This window comes from Panicum virgatum, chromosome 7N (genome assembly GCF_016808335.1).
Source record: "Panicum virgatum strain AP13 chromosome 7N, P.virgatum_v5, whole genome shotgun sequence".
In the NCBI taxonomy this organism is placed as follows: domain Eukaryota; kingdom Viridiplantae; phylum Streptophyta; class Magnoliopsida; order Poales; family Poaceae; genus Panicum; species Panicum virgatum.
Genome location: NC_053151.1, coordinates 25,775,957 through 25,796,252, shown reverse-complemented (window position 1 = coordinate 25,796,252; position 20,296 = coordinate 25,775,957). Strand labels below are relative to the sequence as shown.

Sequence of the window (20,296 nt, the reverse complement as noted above, 5' to 3'; positions counted from 1 at the left end):
GCACTGCGTTTAGACTTGGATCTTGTTGCCACTATGGAGTGGAGTGCTATTGTCGTGTGGAGTGATGTGGCCTGTCCCAATCCAACCGGTTGGCATTTTTTCAGAGTTAAATTGTCATGATGCGGTGTGAGTTGAGATCCCAATACAACTGGTCTATATATTATTTTTTATTATTTGTCTAGTCTGAATTTATTTTCTTTTTAATATAATCGGCAGCTCTTTTAGTTCGTTAAAAAAATTATCGCACCATAAAACCGCTGGTGCCCTTTCTTCTAAATCATGTAAAGATCGAGGGATCACAAATACAAACAGCCCAAGTGTCTGTCAACTCAGAATTCACAGACATGGCTGAACATCTGCCCCTTTAATTTGGGGCTGACTTCAGTTCCAAGCAGTCAACGAGTAATTAGTCTACAACGAGTCAGAAAATTCATCACCCGGCCAGAAAGGCAGAAACACGCGCGCTACTGCACTAGCTCCGGGATGAGCCGGAGCAGAAAGGACATCTCCGGCGTGGAGAAGCTCGGCGTCCCCGCCGCCGCCCCCAGCCTCTCGCACCTGCCGCCGCCTTCGGAGGAGCCCGACTCCCCCGCGGCGGCGGGGAACGCCGACACGGCCTCGGCGATCTCCCGCACCCGGTCGACGATCACGCCGTCCACCCCCATCAGGTGCTGCACGTACACCACCTCCAGCACGTTGCTGCAAGAGGCAAAAACACACCAGCGACCATGCGTTCAGCTAGCTCCTAGGCAAAAATAGGCAACAACTCTTGGATGGACGAAAAAAGGATCGGTCGCTCACTTGAGCTGGCCGTAGGTCATGAGCGAGAGCTTGGCCTCCTTGATCTCGGCCACCGCCGCCGGCCGCCGGAGGATCGCCCGGACCTCCGACACGATCCCCTGCAGGCCGGCGGCGACGCACAGCCTGACGGCCTCCTCCAGCGAGTTCCGCCTCGGGTCGGCGTACATCTGCGTCCCGCCGTTCGTCAGGAAGTACACCTGGTCGATAGCAATTGGGCAGGTTTCAGACATCATCCACTGTTCATGGTCCGAAAACCTGCTGTGTGCTCAAGCTCAACCATGGTGCGTTGCGTGTGGTGGCAGGCAGCGCGAGGCTTACAGGGTACTTGTCCTGCAGCTTCCGGACGAACTGCGCGGCGTCGGGCTGGAAGCTGGAGAAGATGACGGGCCGGCCGCCGGCGTGCTCGAAGACGACCTCGAGGACGGCCCGCAGGGCGGCGGCGAGCGCCGCCTCCGTGTAGGCGAGGTCGTCGTCGAACTTGAGCTCGACGTTGAAGCCGACGCGGCGGTCGACGCCCTCGAACGCCTCGCGCAGCGTGCAGAGCGCGTCCTCGGACCGCGCCTCCCACCTGAGGATCCTCCCGTCCTTGAGCTTCCGGAGCAGCGGCTTCCCGGCCTGCAGATGAGAACAATAATTCGGCAAAAGCCAATGCAGCACGGAGGTGAGCTCCAACGTTGCTGAATTCGGCAAGTCGTTTAGGGCCTCGTTCGTGGATGTTCAGTGTTCACCGTACCTTGTCCGGGTTCCTCTGGGGCCCGTAGGAGAGGAACTAGTCCAGGTCGAGGTCGGTGACGCGCTTCCCTGAGATCTCGCCCTGAAACTTCCAGTTTTGTCATGAGATCTTTGAGAGATGTATGCTTAGATTGTGGTCGGCTTGGTAGACAATTAGAGTGCCGGATGATGCAGAACGCAAGCGGCAATAGGCTTTTACGTTTTCCTCAGTGTAGATGAAGTTGTCGTGGAAGATGACCGGGCAGCCGTCCTTGGTCACCTGCAAATTAAATAAAATCATCACTGTCACGTTTAGCAACCCTGCCAGCGTGGCCGTGTTTGGTTTTTTTCATGGAATTACTGTAGCACGTTTTGACCGCTAATTTAGAGTATCAAATGAAGTCTAATTACAAAACCGCCTCCACAATCCCTCGTGTAAATCGCGAGACGAATCTAATGAGGCTTTTGACCGTGTGATTCGAGGATGGTTACTGTAGCATCACTGTAGCAATCATCGATTAATTACCGTCATTAGATTCGTCTCGGAAAGTTACACTCATCCCTAAAAAGGTTTTGCAAATAGACTTCATTTAGTACTACATGCGGACGTTCGTCTTTTTGTGTAAACTTGATTTGATGGTTTACCAAACACGCCCCGTGTTTCATTCTTTGTTGCAGAGGAGCTCAAGAACTCGAGAGCTGGACCGATCTTTCTAGACCGGACCGGTCAAGCCCGGGCCAGCAGAATGGACCGGACCCAACCACCCACACACGTGTCAGCACCCTGGCTCGCCAAGGACCAGCACACGCGGCGCCCCGTCGCCACGGTCGGTGCGTGTACAAACCAAACCAAACCAAACCAACCAAACCAAACCCACCGTTGGATTTGGATTAAAAGAAAAAAAAAACTTGACCTGCGGGGGTAAGATCGCCCCCACGGCATTGTTTGAGAGGTAGAATGACTTTCTCATAGCAGGCCAAGAAAACCTCTGAACCCATGCCCCACCCGTACACGGGGCCCGTCATCTTGTGAGTTAAGCGGGGCTCCACAGTGCTTTGGACACGAGGCAGGCGAGGGGTTTTTTTACCCGCAGGCGGAAATTCGTTCCGACCAGAGATCGAACACACAACCTGCGGAGTGCTGACGGACTGACGTGACTACTGGTCCGACATCTTTTGGCAAACGGAATTAAAAGAAAACCGGCGTGGTCAACGGCGGACGTTGACGGCCGCGGCGAGCTAGACCGAGACGCGGGTGGGAAACGGAATGATCCCGGTCGCGTACCTGGACGTCGAACTCGACGTAGGCGACGCCGCCGGCGGCGGCGGCGTTGAAGGAGCGGAGCGTGTTCTCCCTGACGTCGCCGCCCCGCGCCCGCGGGTCCTCCGGCGGCGCCGCCGGCGCGTTCATCCCGCTCCCGCGGTGCCCGACCACCACCAGCGGCGGCCTCGCCGCCACCGGCGCGGCGCCGCGGGTAGTAGTAGGGGACGGCGAAGAGCGCGCCGCCAGGGCGTCGAGCTCCGCGGCGATGTCCGGCTCCGGCATGGCGGCCGGCGGGACGACGACGACGTCGGCCTTGGGCTGAGCCATCGCCCTTCTCGCAGACTCTAGCTCCAGACGTACGTTTTGTCAGCTACCGGCGGCGGCGCGTCGTTGACCCTGGTCAGATGAAGGACCGGCCGGCGGTGAAGACAAGGGTCAGCGCTAGCTAGATAGATGACGGCCAAATTATGCAAGATGCTCGGGCTGTAATGCGCGGGCTTTTCTTGCTAATTTGTGGAGGCGAGCTGCTATTTATACACAGGACCTCTCTGTATATGGGATTCAGGTGGATCGAGTGTTGGGCGTGCAAAGAAGGGGGGGGGGGGGGGGGGGGTGGGGGGAGAGCGCGGGGAAAACGGGGAAGACGGAAGAGGATCCGGCTGGAGAAAGAGAGAATATTCGCCGCGTCCCGGGGGTTTATGCCCCGGCATATCCATGATCCACCGGGTCCAAAGGTCCAGCGCCGCCGGGTGGGCGCCGCCTCGCATAGCATCAGCTGGCTAGGTTCCACGGAAGGTCGATCAGGAACCTTCCTCTTCCTCCAAGAATTCCAATGTTCCAGAACAATACAGAAATGGGATATCCTTCGTGACCTGGCGATCAATGCGACGGCGACTGCTGTCAGCGCCGGGCACGGCAGGTCCGGCGTTTGGCGTGCCGCCGTAGCTTCAAGCGTCATTGACTACCACGCCACTCGCACGGGAAATTCTCACCATGTTCGGCAGGCTGGAGTTGGAGACTGGAGCTGGAATGGTGTGAGAGAAAAACACTGTTACCTGGTTGGTGGATAGAGGCTGGAGTTGGAGGAATGTGAGAGGGAAATACTGTAGCGCTGGAGGACTGGAGACCAGCCGAACGCAAACATAATCTTGAGCTGCCATAAAAGTCTAATTTTCAACTTTAAACTATAAAATTAAATAACAAAAATCATCTAACTATTAAAACATGACAAATTTAGTCTTTTAAATAATTTCGAAGATGGTTTTCAGAACTAAAAATATTCAAATTTAAACTTTAAAAAATTATTAATAATTTATTTTAAATTAAAAAATATGAATGAGTATCAAAAAAATTCTAAAAATGTAACCTATCAATTGGCACGATCTTTTCAGTTATTCAAATAATTAATAATATTTAGTTGGTTATTGTTATATCTATTATTTTTGAATAACTAAGATTCAAATAGAGCACTGATAGATATGTTATATTTTTTAAAAAAATTGGTACTAGTTTATTTTTTCTAATTTAAAATAAATTAGTTTTAATTTTTAAATCTAATTAGAATTTTGACGCGTGGCCGCCAGCCTGCGGTCGCCGGCGAAAACCCTCCCTCCTCCCCACTTCTCTTCCGACCGGGCGCGAGGAGGGACTGGCCGGATTTGAACACGTGGCAATGGTACAGCAGCGTTGATTGACCGATGTCCACTACCGGCCTGGTAGTAAAGTATGCGGTCATGGTCATGGTGGCCCGGCCCGTTTGAATGGCCAGTGCTGCTTTCCTCGCTGGCCCATCATCCAGCAGCGCCCATCCGAGTCCGACGCGTTCTGTTGCTCGCTGGCCCATCAATCCGGAGCCCGCGTCTCCGAGCCAAGTTCGGACTAGCACGACCAGTAGGCGGATCCCGCCTCCGGTCCGAGTCCGACACGGCGAAAGAACGAGATCGCGGCACGTAAATAAATACTCCCCGATCCCCGAAAGTTGAAGCCGCGTCGTCCAGCGAGCGGATTCGGGAGCAGCGGCGTGCGGATTCGAGAGCACCGGCACACCCACCCATCTGTGCTTGGCGTGCGGCGGCCCATGGAACCCAGCATGGCCGTGGCCTCTCCGGCGGCAGATGTGACGGAACCGCCAAATTAAAACTCTAATTAAGCGTAATGGCCGTTCTTTAAACACATCAGGCACATTAGCTTAATGGTTTAATTTGGCGATCCTTTCTCAACCCACGTCCCGATCGAAAGAACACCGATAGTCCCACGCAAAGGTGAGCGCAGATGGTACAAGCACGACACATATTTGAAATTACAACGTTATACACGAGATTCTGCCATAAGTTTTTCAAACCAAGTTAAAATACCTGCATAATTCACAAACTTTACATTACCGAATCTAGAGTTCGATCAGATGTAAAAGGCCTACATCTACCACAAGTGATCAACGAGAAGTCCCCTAACTAGGCGTCGGGCTCCACAACCTCCCATCCCTCTGCAACACGACGGATGAACTTAACGCAGCAGGGACAGAAGTCGACATCCGGGTGTCCGGAAATAATTGTGGCAACAAACCCTGAGTATACTAATACTCAGTAAGGCTTACCCGACCATGGGTATACATAGCCCCTATCTAGACATGCACGGATTTCTGGCAAGTGAGTTGTTTTGCAAAAAAGCATCTATAGTTGGATTCTTACTTTCAATGTTTTAGCCACATGTTCTATATAGAAAGACTCTCATCTAATGTTGGCCTATCTACAACAAACATGTTGGAGCATTAAAGTAGTGATTCAAAGTGGTTCCATCATTTGTCACTAACATTTCAAATTCATTTCTACGAAGCGACAAAGAGATCAAGGCCCTCATAACCGCGGGACACAGCGAATCGATCCGATTTAACCTTGCAAGGTGGACCTAACCAACACGGCACGTATAAGCCTCATCGGACCACACGCACCAACCCTTCCTCTCCCCGCCTCGAACTACAGGACCACCCCACCATCATATGGTCAGCCGAGCTCAACATGAGACCACCAAAAGTAATACATGCATCCCCAATTCTCTGCGACGATTCGACTACCCTAGGAAGTGAGATGGAGTCCTGTACTTTCGAAGCTACTAGGCTTACCGGTTTCGACTACCTCCTACTCCCGACATGCGGTTAGTACAATTCAATCCCCGATCAGCACTGTCACAACGACCGGTCCTTAATCGACACAGACGGGGCTAAGACAACCAGGAACCCTGTCCTGCTGCCATACCTAAACATCCTCATCTTTTACACCGTCCGGTCTCAATTCTCCATTTATTCCATATCGAATTCAACATCTCATGTACTGGAATATAATTATATCTCATCTCTTGCGAGTAATCCGGAAATTACTCGTCTTCTAAACATCCTATATTTCGCGAGTGCAAGAGATCACTCGTCTTCTACCGGAAACCCATTAAGCATAGCACTTCTATAGGTATACATACTAGTATAACTCCGGGAATCCTAGGGATCATGCAACTAGGGTTCCAAACAATTCCTAAACCTAATTCACAAGTAATAGTTATGTATATAGGTGTCATAATTTAACATAATAGGATGTGCACCGGGCTTGCCTTGTGGCTGTTGCTCAGAACTAGGATCAGACGGGCCTTGGGCTGGGTTCTCACGTCTCTCCTCCTGTGCTTGATCCGGCTGCTCCTGCGGTGCCGCAATCACCTCAAACACGGCGTCCTCAACGGCGGATGCTACACGAATTCATATGAAATAATAAAGTGCAGCTCAATGATGCAACTACTACACATCAAACTGAAATGCTTTGCGGACTGTCCGCACCCAAGTGGCGGACCGTCCGCGGTTCAACTATGTTGACCCACTAGACCCAACTACCTCACTGGACAATTTCTATACTGGCTGGCGGCCTGTCCGCTCACCCTTAGCGGACTGTCCGCAATACACCCACGCCAAACCTCCAGAGACAACGACGCCTCTGGGAAGATCTTAAACTCTACTGCGGACCGTCCGGCCCCCCTTGGCGTACCGTCCGCAGTTCATTCTGCCAATTCACCAGAGACGACAACGTCTCTGGACAAAATCCTAGACTCTTCGGCGGACTGTCCGGCCCTCCTTGGCGGACCGTCCGCAGTTCACCCCTGCGAACCCCACCAGACAATTTCGTCTCTGGACAAACTTCGATCCCTACGGCGGACTGTCCACTCTCCAATAGTGGACCGTCCGCTATACAATTTGCGAAACCACCAGAGACAACATCGTCTCTGGACAACTTCTAACCTGACCGGTGGACTGTCCGCGCCCACCTAGGCGGACCATCCGCGACTCATATCCCTGGACACCGCACAACAGGCGGCAGCAAGCGCGACGGCGGCCGTTCACCGGCGCCGGCGGCGCACAACGGAAGGGGAAAAAGGCCGGGGAGCACAAGGAACTCACCACAAATCCATTCCCGCGGTCGGTTCGGGTGGAGGATGACTAGAGAAGCGGATCGACGGTGGAACAAGCTTCAAGCGGGCTCCAATGGTGACCGGCGGCGATTGGGGCGATTCCGGCCGGGAGAAGCCGGGCTGGGGGTTGGGGAAGGTGGAGGAGGTGCTGCGGACGATGCTCGCACAAGGAATTGAGGTGTGGTGGTCGGAGGAGGGAGATCGACGGAAGGAGGGCGACGACGGGGCGAGCGGACGAGCTCCGCTCGTCACTGGTCGAGGTGAGGAGAAGGAGGAGGAATGACAGGCGGGTCCCACATCCATCTAGATAAATATCTGGGCGTCGCCTGGGCGGACCGTCCGCCGCCCCAGAGCGGACTGTCCGCGAGGCAGGTGTTACAATCCTACCCCCTAAAAGAAATCTCGTCCCGAGATTTATGAATGGTTAAAGGGAGAGTTAGAAATTGGTGTGTACCTCGATAGACTTGTAGCAATTCCGGACATTTAGTCCGGACAAATTCCTCCCTCTCCCAAGTAGCTTCCCGCTCGGAGTGATTGCTCCATTGAACTTTATAGAAGTCACTGGTTTGATTCCGAGTGACCCTGGTCTTGTGATCAACAATTTTATTTGGATACTCCGGATAGACAAGATCGGGCTCCAGTTGCAATTTTTCTATGTCAATCACCTTTTCTGGAACACGGAGGCATTTCCGAAGCTGAGAGACATGGAAAATATTATGAACCCCGGATAAGTGAGCAGGAAGCTCTAGGCGGTATTCCACTGGTCCACACTGCTCACTAATAATAAAAGGCCGAACATAGCGAGGTGCAAGCTTTCCCTTCACACCGAATCGTTGAACCCCTTTCATTGGAGATACCCGTAGATAGATATGATCCCCCACTTGAAACATGATAGATTGACGCTTCTTGTCCGCGTAACTCTTTTGTCGGGATTGGGCAATCTTCAAATTTTCCTGAATAACCCGAACCTGCTCTTCTGCTTCATTTACCATATTGGGCCCAAAGAAAGTTCTCTCCCCAGCTTCTGACCAATTCAATGGCGTTCTGCATTTCCGTCCATATAAGGCCTCAAATAGAGCCATCTTGATGCTTTCTTGATAACTATTGTTATAAGCAAACTCGGCCAATGGCAAGGACTCATCCCATTTTTGATTATAGGTGAGCACACATGCTCTAAGCATGTCCTCCAATATTTGATTTATCCTTTCTGTCTAACCGTCGGTCTGGGGATGATAAGCCAAACTGCAGAGGAGCTGAGTGCCGAGGGCGGCGTGAAAATGCTCCCAGAACCGGACAATGAACTGAGCACCTCGGTCTGAAATGATTGTCTTTGAAATTCCATGCAGACTCACATTACGATCCAGATATAACTGGGCATATTGATTTGCTGTATGTGTGGGCTTTACCGGCAGAAAATGCGCGGTCTTGGTGAGACGATCCACAATAACTCATATCGAATCATACCCCTTGGAGGTTTTGGGTAAGCCGACAATGAAATCAATACTGATGTCCTCCCACTTCCAGGAGGGAATACTCAGGGGCTGCAAAGGGCCGGCTGGTCTCAAGTGGCTCGCCTTAACCCTCCGACAGGTGTCACACTCAGACACATATTTCGCGATTTCCCGCTTCATTCTTGTCCACCAAAATCGTTGTTTCAGATCTTGGTATATTTTATTACCGCTCGGGTGAATTGAGTACCTAGAGAGATGAGCCTCATCAAAAATCTGCTTTCAAAGTTCCAAATCCTTAGGTACTACCAACCGGTTCTTAAACCATAACACACCCTCGCCATCAAGCTGAAAACATGCCACACGAGGGTCACTTTCCCTAAGCCTTTGCCTAATCTTTTCCATGCCAATATTATTTCTCTGAGCAGCAATAATTTGATCCCGCAGTGTTAGAGTGAGGGTAATATTGGTAAGTGTATCCTCAGCTACTATAGCCAGATTCAACTTATCCATCTATTGGCATAGAGTTGCATGCATAGGTATTGCTGAGATGCAGTTGCAACTCGCCTTTCTGCTCAATGCATCTGCCACAACATTGGCCTTACCCGGGTGATAATGAATTTCCAGATCATAATCCTTAATCAATTCCAACCACCGTCTTTGGTGCAAGTTCAGCTCATTCTGAGTGAAGATATACTTGAGGCTCTTGTGATCGGAGTATATATGCACAGGATTACCCAAAAGATAATGGCGCCAGATCTTTAGTGCATGTACCACTGCTGCTAATTCCAAATCATGAGTGGCATAATTCTCTTCGTGTCGCCTAAGTGCTCTGGAAGCATAAGCAATCACCCGCTGATCTTGCATAAGGACGCAGCCGAGGCCCGTACCTAACGCATTACACACAAACATCAAGGCCAGAGTAATACTTGGCTAAGCCAAAGACAGAAATGAGAATGCGGCCAAGACTCATACCTGATGCATCACAATAAACATAGAAGGGTCGAGTGATATCTGACTGAGCCAGAACAGGGGCCGACGTTAAAAGCTTTCTCAAAGTCTGGAAAGCCTGATCACACTGGTTACCCCAAACAAATTTCACCCCTTTCTTAAGCAGTTCTTTCATGGGCCTAGCAATTTTGGAAAAGTCCGGTACAAACCGGCGATAATATCCTGCTAGCCCAAGAAAACTTCAAATCTCGGGAACAGAGGTAGGAGCCTGCCAATTCAGGACATCCTGAATCTTGCTAGGATCAATAGAAATCCCTTTGTCTAAGATGATGTGGCCCAAGAACTAGACTTCCTTGAGCCAAATATCACATTTGCTGAATTTGGCATACAGCTTGTGTTCCCGCAGGCGCTGAAGCACAATGCGGAGATGATCTGCATGCTCTTCTTCATTCTTAGAAAATATAAGAATGCCGTCGATGAAAATAACGACAAACTTATCGAGCTCAGGCATAAACACTGAGTTCATGAGGTACATGAAATGAGCAGGGGCATTTGTTAGCCCGAAAGACATGACTAGATATTCAAAAAGCCCATATCTGGTGGAGAAGGCCGTCTTGGGAATATCCTCAACTCTAATCTTTATCTGATAATAACCAGAGCGGAGGTCAATTTTTGAAAATATCTTGGCCCCGAATAGCTGATCAAATAGAATGTCGATCCGGGGAAGTGGGTATTTATTCTTGATTGTGACGGCATTCAAAAGTCTATAGTCCACACACAACCTGAGGCTTTGATCTTTCTTTTTAACAAAGAGTGCAGGACAGCCCCAAGGTGAAGTGCTAGGATGGATGTACCCCTTATCAAGTAATTCCTGCAGCTGCTTCTTTAACTCAGCTAGTTCATTTGGTGGCATACGATAAGGTCTTCTGGAGATCGGTACCATTCCCGGTTGCAATTCAATGGCAAATTCCACGTTACGATCCGGTGGCATCCCGGGTAAATCCTCCGGAAAAACATCCGGGTACTCACACACCACTGGTATGTCAGCCAAAACCTTGCCCTCAGTGTGATTCACAGTGGAAGTGGTTGACTCAAGGTTCCTTAAAGATAAGGTCATAAACCCCTGGTCAGAAGGTTTTATGTGCACAGAATGTGCATTAGTGTCTAAAAGAACTCCTTGTTCCTTCATCCAGTTCATGCCAAGTATAATATCCACTCTTTGAGTTGGGAGTACTATAAGATGTGCTATAAATCCTTTTCCTTGTAACTGGAGAGGCACTCGCCTGACAATTTGGTTGGTAATTAATTGACCCCCGGGCGAATGAATATTGTATGGATTTGGCATGTTTTCTATTTTCAATCCCAGCCTAATGGCGCACTCCTTGCTAATGAATGTATGAGATGCCCAGAGTCAAACAATATGGTGACGGGATGATCGTTTACCGAATACGTACCCACCATCACTGGAGCTCCCTCAGGAATACCCTCGAGGGTGGTGTAGTGCACTTGCCCTGGCTTGAAATGAGCCACATTTTGCTTCTGGCTCTGCTGACGGACTGCTGGCCCTGCTTTGGTGGCATCGGGCAGTTCCGTGCAAAGTGACCCGGCTGCCCACAGTTGTAACACGGAAACAAATTGGGGCGCACCCCCGGCTGCTGCACCCAGACTTTCTGCTCATTCTGCTGAGGGGCAGGAGGCCTGAATGTCCCCTGTGGCTGAGTGTATTGAGGGGGCCTGTATCCCCACTGTTGCGGTGGCTGTTGCTGAAAAAGGCACGCTGTGGGCTCGACTGCACCAGACGGAACATCTGAGGAGCACTGCTAGAAGACCCCACTGCCGGTGATTTTCTCTTTTTTTGTGCTTTATGAGCTAGGTGGGCGTCCTCCTGAACGATAGCCCCATTGACTAGCTCACTAAAAGTGTTGAATTTGAACATCACAAGGCGATCCTGGAGCTTACTGCTAAGCCCTTGCCTGAAACACGCCTGCTTCTTCTCATCCGTGCCCACGTGGTACCCAGCGTACTGTGAGAGTGTGTTGAAATTCTGGGCATATTGCATCACACTGTTGTTGCCCTACTTTAGGGCCAAGAACTCCGTGAGCTTCCTCCTGATCACTCCCGCTGGAACGAGATGCGCCCTGAATGCTTCCTTAAACTGGGCCCAGGTGAACCGAGTGCCCTCGGGGAATATGGCCATGTGATTGTCCCACCAAGTGCGTGTGGGACCCTTGAGTTGCTGGGCTGCAAATCCTGCCTTGTCCCCATCATTGTACGGGTGCAGGGTGAACTTGGACTCGATGGTCCGGAGCCAGCTGTCTGCTTCCAGTGGCTCATCCGCCTTATGGAAGAGCGGTGGCTGGGTGTTCAGAAACTGCTCATACCCAGGGACAGCTGGCTGGTGGTGATGCTCATGCCGCTGCGCTCTGCCTTGCTCAACAATCTCCCGAAGGAGTGCCGTCTGCTCGTCGCGTCCGGTGAACATGGCCGCAATGGCCTGGGCCAAATCAGGAGGGTTCGGGGTGCTGCCATTCTGCATTTAACCATGACAAGATTAGTTCCATCATCCGGGTTAATTAAAACAATCCTGATAGTAACTAATCTTTCAATACATGACACATTGCAGAATGTATAGCTTTTAAAAGCAATTGAGTGTAATGCTTGCAGGCGGGGCCAGGAGGTTCGATCGGCTCAACCAGTTGGTCTGACCGATCTGCCCTGGTCCAGCCGAAAAATGTATGGCGGACCATCCGGTATACCAGGGCGGACAGTCCGCTTTACAAGAATCCAACTAACCGGACCGTCCGCTGAGCGTCTGCGGACCGTCCGGTTTACAAAATGTCAACCCAACTCAGTTTCGAATGGTTCTGTGTGATTTTTCCTTAATGGACGGCGGACCGTCCGCGTGTCATGATCGGACTGTCCGCGCAACACATTTGAACTGCCAGACAGTGCTCTCCGGTTCGACCGACACGTTTTCACAACACATTCGCGCCGCGCCTATAAAATCTTACGACCCGAACGTCACCTACAAAGGTCCTTAAGATCCTAAACTCACACCCCCATCAACTTCTACGGAAAAATCTCAAAAACACTATGACATGAGATGCATGCTCGCCCTACGTTCTTTCTAATAAAAATTTTTATACTATTGAAAAACTTTGAAATTAGTCATGCCCGTACCACCCTCTGTGCGGTTCGGCTCTGATACCAGCTATGACAGAACCGCCAAATTAAAACTCTAATTAAGCGTAATTGCTGTCATTTGAACAAATCGGGCACATTAGCTTAATGGCTTAATTTGGCGATTCTTTCTCAACCCACGTCCCGATCTAAATAACACCGATAGTCCCACGTAAAGGTGGGTGCAGATGGTACAAGCACGACACATATTTTAAATTACAACGTTATACACGAGATTCTGCCATAAGTTTTTCAAACCAAGTTGAAATACCTGTATAATTCACAAACTTTACATTACCGAATCTAGAGTTCGATCAGTTGTAAAAAGCCTACATCTACCACAAATGTTCAACGAGAAGTCCCCTAACTAGGTGTCGAGCTCCACAACCTCCCATCCCTCTACATCACGACGGATGAACTTAACGCAGCAGGGACAGAAGTCGACATCCGGGTGTCCTGAAATAATTCTGCCAATTCACCAGAGACGACAACGTCTCTGGACAAAATCCTAGACTCTACGGCGGACTGTCCGGCCCTCCTTGGCGGACCATCCGCAGTTCACCCCTGCGAACCCCACCAGACAATTTCGTCTCTGGACAAACTTCGATCCCTACGGCGGACTGTCCGCTCTCCAATAGCGGACCGTCCGCTGTACAATTTGTGAAACCACCAGAGACAACATCGTCTCTGGACAACTTCTAAACTGACCGGCGGACTGTCCGCGCCCTCCTAGGCGGACCGTCCGCGACTCATATCCCTGGACACCGCACAACAGGCGGCAGCAAGCGCGGCGGCGGCGGTAGGGGCGGCGGCCGTTCACCGGCGCCGGCGGCGCACAATGGAAGGGGAAAAGGCCGGGGAGCACAAGGAACTCACCACGAATCCATTCCCGCGGTCGGTTCGGGTGGAGGATGACTAGAGAAGCGGATCGACGGTGGAGCAAGCTTCAAGCGGGCTCCAATGGTTTCCGGCGGCGATTGGGGCGATTCCGGCCGGGAGAAGCCGGGCTGGAGGTTGGGGAAGGTGGAGGAGGTGCTGGGGACGATGCTCGCACAAGGAATCGAGGTGTGGTGGCCGGAGGAGGGAGATCGACGGAAGGAGGGCGACGACGGGGCGAGCGGACGAGCTCCGCTCGTCACTGGTCGAAGTGAGGAGGAGGAGGAATGACAGGCGAGTCTCACATCCATCCAGATAAATATCTGGGCGTCGCCTGGGCGGACCGTCCGCCGCCCCAGAGCGGACTGTCTGCGAGGCATGTGTTACAGCGGAGGCCGTTGAGGAGCACGTGCAGCAGCGAACGGCGAGCTCGGTGGCCTTCTGGGGTGCATCGCCCGAGCCCTGGGCTTCGTCGCCGACGCCGGCGACGTGGACGCCAGGGAGCGCAGCCGACGAACGTGCTGCCGCGCCCAGGGCCTCTGAGTCTTTCTCCTGACTGACGAGCGACGAACACGGCACGGTGGATCTCAACACACCAAATTGCCGTGGTATTACGTTGTATAGGCAGGCACTCAATTTCTGCTCGGTGAATAAGTAGCAATGGCAGTGCGTATGCTGTTTGTAAGTTGCATCGTGCTGGAATTTCATATGATTATAGCGCATGATTTGTAAGTGTCTGCGATAAAAGAAAACCAGGGCCCTAAAACAACTTCCACACGAATCACAAACACAGAACGAGTATGTTAGGAGTAGACACGATGAGAACATGACGAGCCATCCTGATCCTAGCATCCAAGAAAGGAAAACACAGCCCTTGACGAAAAGAAAACATACTCCACGAATTCTCTCGATGAGAAAAAAAAACAGCAGGGAGCAAAAAGGCACTTCAGGAATCAGGATCAAAGTGATGCGTTTTTCGAAAAAGGGATCAAAGTGGTGCGAAGCTAGCCCACTTTGATCAGAGCGGACTGAGCCTACCAAAACTTTTCCAAAAGAATTACAGAACCACTGTACGCAAACAGTAGTAAGATGCGACAGAATGAGGTTCACACTTGCCCTCCACCGTTGCAAAATTTTCCGAGAATTTACAGGCACGACTCAGACCACATCCAGAGCAAAGCACCCAATGCTTCCCTTCTGTGCTTTTTTCACCCACGTTTTTGTTTTGTTTTACCCCTACGAATGTACACCTAACAACACCAGAAACCCAATTCTGTCTTCTTCATAACCAACCACACAAAGGCAAAAACACCGTCTGAGACAGAGGACACGCACAGGCAAAACAGCCCTTGATGAGTGGCGTTACCCACCTCCTTTCGGAGAATCCAGGCTACCCTGAGTGGCACGCCGCTTCTCCCGCCAGTTCTCGCCCCACATCTTTGCCTCGGCCACCATCCTCTCCCTTTCCAGGCCCTTGTTCGCGGTCCCCGTGGCATGCTCCCTGGGAGAGTCGTCCCGGTCCTTGCTCGGAGACCTATGGCCAGAGCTGCCTGTGTCCTCATTCCTGGAAACCACCCTTTCGCTGTCGCCGACCCTGCTCCTCTGGTCGCCGCTGCCCTTCTTGGTGGTGTTGGCTGGACTAGGATCATAAATCTGGTTCGCAAGGTAGGAAAGAGCAGTCACAACGTCGGCAATGAGTGGGCGGGACGCAGCCTCAGACTGGATGCACATTGATGCCACCGCAAGTGCCTGGTAAAGTCCACGCGTAGGGAATCGCCCCTCCAGCCCTGGGTCAGCCATCTTTGGGAGCTTCCGCCTGTCATTGAAAAGAGGCCGTGCCTGCCAATGTACAAAGAGTTAGCTTCATTACATGCAATTAATTAATCCAAATAAGCATATCGAAGATAACCATTGATCAGTGTACAATGATATCAAATGCTCATTCTCTTCCTAGATGTACTATATACTTGTATGCATATACTTATCTAAGCAACCTAGCATGGACATTGCATCTGTATGTGTACAATTTTTCAAAGAAAAAAGAACTAAAGAAGAATCTGACATAGTTTCTGTCACAATCAGATCCAATACTTCAACATATCAATGAAGACCATTATCACAGTCAAAGAACTATCATAATTTCTGCCTAAACTACAAACAAACTTCCCAGTTTCCCATCAAAATTACATATCCATTTGTCAACCAAATCCTTAGAAGACACTGAGATATAAATGTCAACAAAATAATTGTATTCAATATCTTGACATTCAGAAACTTCAGATACTGGATACCCTGGCCAAAAAATATTGACAAATGATTTATGAACAAATTGAACAAACTTACCCATGAAACAAGGTTTTGCTCTGCGGTTGGTCTAGTGCTGTCAATGGCCTTCCGGCCAGTAATCAATTCAAGCAAGACAACTCCAAAGCTATAAACATCTGACTTAACTGTAAGTTGTCCTGTCATAGCATATTCAGGGGCACAATAACCATATGTTCCCATAACACGTGTTGAAACGTGAGACTTATCACCAACAGGACCCAACTTAGCAAGACCAAAGTCGGATAGCTTGGCATGGAACCCCTCTCCCAATAGAATATTTGATGACTTGAAGTCCCTGTATATAACTGGTGGCTGTGCCTTGTCATGAAGGTACTCCAGCCCTTTAGCAGCACCTGCTGCAATTTTCATCCTAGTGTTCCAATCCAAGGGCTCCTTGCCAGGAGGGAGATCTGCATTAAGTGCTAAGTTAATTCAGAAATGGAAAATATGCCACTGCTGATAGTATTAGTATTGCTAGACATTCACACTTATTTGATTGGAGTAAAGTCAAAAAAGTGTATATAATATGAATGAATTTCTCAGCTGATTTTCTACAAACTGCAAATTTGCACTACTTAAACATTGGAAGATCATTGGTTCCTGACTTCCTGTTCCCTATATTGACCGACAAAGAGATAAAGGAAAGTTAAAATGCTCCAAAGGAAATGTTCTCAGCGCATAGTTGTATCACTCTACTATGTCACGGGATACAGTTCAAATGCCCTTTGTGGGAAAAAAATTGCCAGAGCATAGCAAGCTCAGGAGAAATATTAAATTGGGATACTACTCGTGTCAGCAGTCTGCTTCTTTGCTAGGTCCCGATCACTTCTATGACTGACTAGATATTACTCTTTTCTCACATAAGGCGCATTCTATTCATCAACCCAGTAACATACATGATCCTTTTATTCAAATAATTAAATTAACTATAACATAATTGTTACATAACAGTATCTGCATTCCAATCTAAGGAATTGTAAAGTGGGGAAATTAAATAGGCTATACCTTAGCAACAAAAAATGAACCTAAACAAAGATCATTTTCTTACACACATTTTCAGTCACACGAACAATAAGGATGTGCCACCAATACTATAGTCACATAAGTGAACAACTAAAGTTTCATCTCCAAATCTGTACAGGAATTCGAAAAAAATAGATATAGCTGAAGTATTTACTCTGTACAGAGATTTCTCCAGAGTAGCTAAAGTCATATGTCAACTGGTTGATGTAAACTAGATTTAATCGTACTGTGCCCAGAGTCAAGATGCAAATATGAAAAGTCCATCCGACTTTAATTAGGCAACACTGAGAAAATAGAAAGGCAGAACCGTGATTGACTATTGGAAAAAACCTATTGGCTACTATGCACATATGTACTGCTGCATGGACAAAAGGACATGGATGACTGTTTTTCCGTTGCTGTAATGGAAATGGGTGGTGCCCACATCGAAAAAAAGGACATGGATGAGAAAAGTGTCTCACAATCATGGACATATGCATAAATGCACATGGACAAAATGAAACGCATTGGCAGATAGATGGGGGCAGACAGCATGGCAGATCGACAGCATGTACTCCAACAAGCATGTGAAAAACAAGTACTATCATGCATTGTAGCACTGAGCGCCACAGTACCAGCAAATAAATATCAACAGGAAACTTAACAAGCACTAACATGCAGAGACAAATATACAAAAGTAAAGAACAGTCTTACCATGCAGATGGTCTTCCAATGATCCAAGTGGCATGTATTCATACACGAGAAGGCGTTGATCTCCATCAGCACAATAGCCAACCAAACTGACAAGGTTTTGATGATGAAGCAAGCTGAGCATGAGAACTTCCACTAGAAATTCTTTGTTTCCTTGATTACCATCCCTATTAAGCTGTTTGATAGCAACAACCTGTAACAGATGCATCAGTATTTCAGCAAAATACAAATGTTGTGCCTCATCTCAAAGACCAGGGTTTCAATTAGTTGCATATAAAGCAAATGCCATGTATCACTTGTTTGTTTGTTTCATATCATTCATCTTGTGAAATTAAAAGGGGACCTACTGAACAGTACACACTGCCCTCAATTATCAGGCCAGTGTAAGTTTGATCAGCTACAAGTGAACATGGAATTTTTTGTGCCTGTGGTCATCCACCACTCATGTGCAAACACTGCTTTTTCTTGAATGTCCTAGACAGATCAATGTTGCCATTGGTACAACTAAGCCACTTTTGTACCAGCCCAGCAGCAAGAGACGAAGAAAAGTCGACACCCTGCTTTGCCGACAAAGTGCATTACCTGGCCTGTGCCGTCCAGACGGCCCTTGTAAACGCGGCCGAACCCTCCCTCCCCAATGAAGCATTCATCCCTGAAGTTCTTCGTCGCGGCTGCAAGCTGGCGGAAGGTGAAGGTCTGCGCGGAGATGGCATTGCCGTTGGCGTCCTTGAGAACCGCGAGCTCCTTCTTCGAGCCGGCATTGCCTTTGGCCCGCGACTTGTCTGCCCCTGCGCATATGCATTGTTCGACATGGTCAAGCAGGTCAAGATACAGTCATGCAAAAGCAAGCTACTACACCAATCATCACGGGAAAAAAAAACAATAGCCCAGCTACTAATCAATGGGGTCATCATCAGGTAGAGTTTCTGAATTTGGCGATACAATAGAAGCCGATACGCTTCCCCCCTTCTAATACTGGAAGATCCCAAGGATACGCCGCCTCGCACCATCGCTCCCGTCATTTCCCTCGATCGCACCCACGCCCGCCCGCAAGCGTCGGCCGGTACGTTCGTATCAACGGAGCGACCGACCCAACCACCACGACACGAGGAGACTAGCCCGAGCGCCAAAGCCCCGCAGCACGGATCCGATTCCGATCCCACCAACAAGCCAAGCGACCGATCCGGGAGGGGGAGAAGGGGGCGCGTGGACGCGGCACACGCACCTGCAGGGATCCTCTCGGCGCACAGCGCCGCCGCCTCCGCGCCGCCCCCGCCAGCGGCGGCGGACGAGGACGCGGCCGCCCACCCGGCCGCACTGCCATTGCCGCCGCCCTTGGCGCCGTAGTACTCGAGCTCCTCCTCGCGCGCCGGGCCGAAGCACGGGAAGCAGCCCATCGCCGCCAGGCGCGCGACTACCACCACCACCACCACAGAATCGATCGATCAATCAATCGCCGCGCGAGGAACCCGCATTCCCGCGCCGACCATCCGCCGGGCTCCGGGTCGGCGAGGGCGGCGCGGATCGGGGAGACGCGGTGGGAGGGGAGGGGAGGAGGTGGGGGGCGGTGGCGTCGGCTCGGCTCCGGCTGCTGCTGCTGTTGCTTATAGCAGGCGGGGGCTGCGGGGGTGGGGGTTTTTTTTTTTGAGCAGGGGGGTGGGGGGTTGGTAGGACGGGAACGGGAAGGCGTGGAGTGGCGTGGGACGGGAACGGGAGGTATTAGGAGCGACTTCACTGTCATTTTGGGGCGATTTTCCGTGGATTATCGTGTGATCTCGGCGGCCCCCGGTTGGAGAAAAATATCTTTCCCCGCCCCCTCAGATAGTTATCCCGCGCGCACGTGCTTCCCGCATTGCCGTGAAAATATTTATTTTTTCACGCGGCGAAGTTAAGAATAATAGCAGTATTATGAGTGAATTTTTTTCACAGTGCCGAAGTTTTAAAATTTAAACGAATGAAACCTCGCAGTAAATAAAATACTGGCACTTGGTGGTTTCAGCAGCAAGCTGCTGGTTGGCAACTTGCAGATGGAGCGGCCAAGTCCAAATCAGATGTCGGCTCATTCACTCACCCGTACTACTACTCCTGATTGTGTGCCGATTAATTTAATTGCCCGGTTGACTGGTATTAGCAGCTGATTATTAGCTCGTAAAGAATGACGGGCCGACGGCGAGCCGTTGCGCCGTGTGAGTCAAGATCAAGTCGCCTTCCAGAGGTCATGTTGGAGGAATAAGATCCTCTGTCGCCTGCTCAGCCTTTTAAACGCTAGTTGCTTGAGCCTTTCCAATGATCCAACTTTCACATGGTGGTTTTCTTCTTTTCCTGAGACCATCTAAACTGTTGGGGGAATAAGAACTCTTTTACTAATACACTTTTTGTAACAAGAATCAATCATGTATATGCTCAGTTTTGAATGGACGAGTTTGACAAGAAATTGTTCATATTTTCCACGCGACTCCGTAAAAACAAAAATCACATATATGTTTTGGTTATACAAACCTTGCAAATACATCAAACGAGTATTTAAGCACTAGACTTGCAGACACATTAACTCGACAAACAAAAACCTGTGATATATCCTTTT

At 50.0% G+C, this 20,296-nt stretch overlaps 1 protein-coding gene and 1 pseudogene across 1 annotated transcript; both read right to left on the bottom strand.

Moving 5' to 3' along the window:
* Positions 1 to 229: 229 nt before the first annotated feature.
* On the bottom strand, positions 230 to 3,371 carry LOC120682313 (annotated as a pseudogene).
* Positions 3,372 to 14,743: 11,372 nt separating this feature from the next.
* On the bottom strand, positions 14,744 to 19,317 carry LOC120682162 (serine/threonine-protein kinase PBS1-like). Its single transcript, XM_039963931.1, has 5 exons — positions 18,938 to 19,317; positions 18,295 to 18,500; positions 17,716 to 17,905; positions 16,018 to 16,409; positions 14,744 to 15,513 (listed from the first exon to the last, which is right to left on the bottom strand). Exons 1-5 carry the CDS (start codon positions 19,107 to 19,109, stop codon positions 15,037 to 15,039), a joined length of 1,437 nt encoding a protein of 478 aa, XP_039819865.1. The 5' UTR covers positions 19,110 to 19,317; the 3' UTR covers positions 14,744 to 15,036.
* Positions 19,318 to 20,296: the final 979 nt, after the last annotated feature.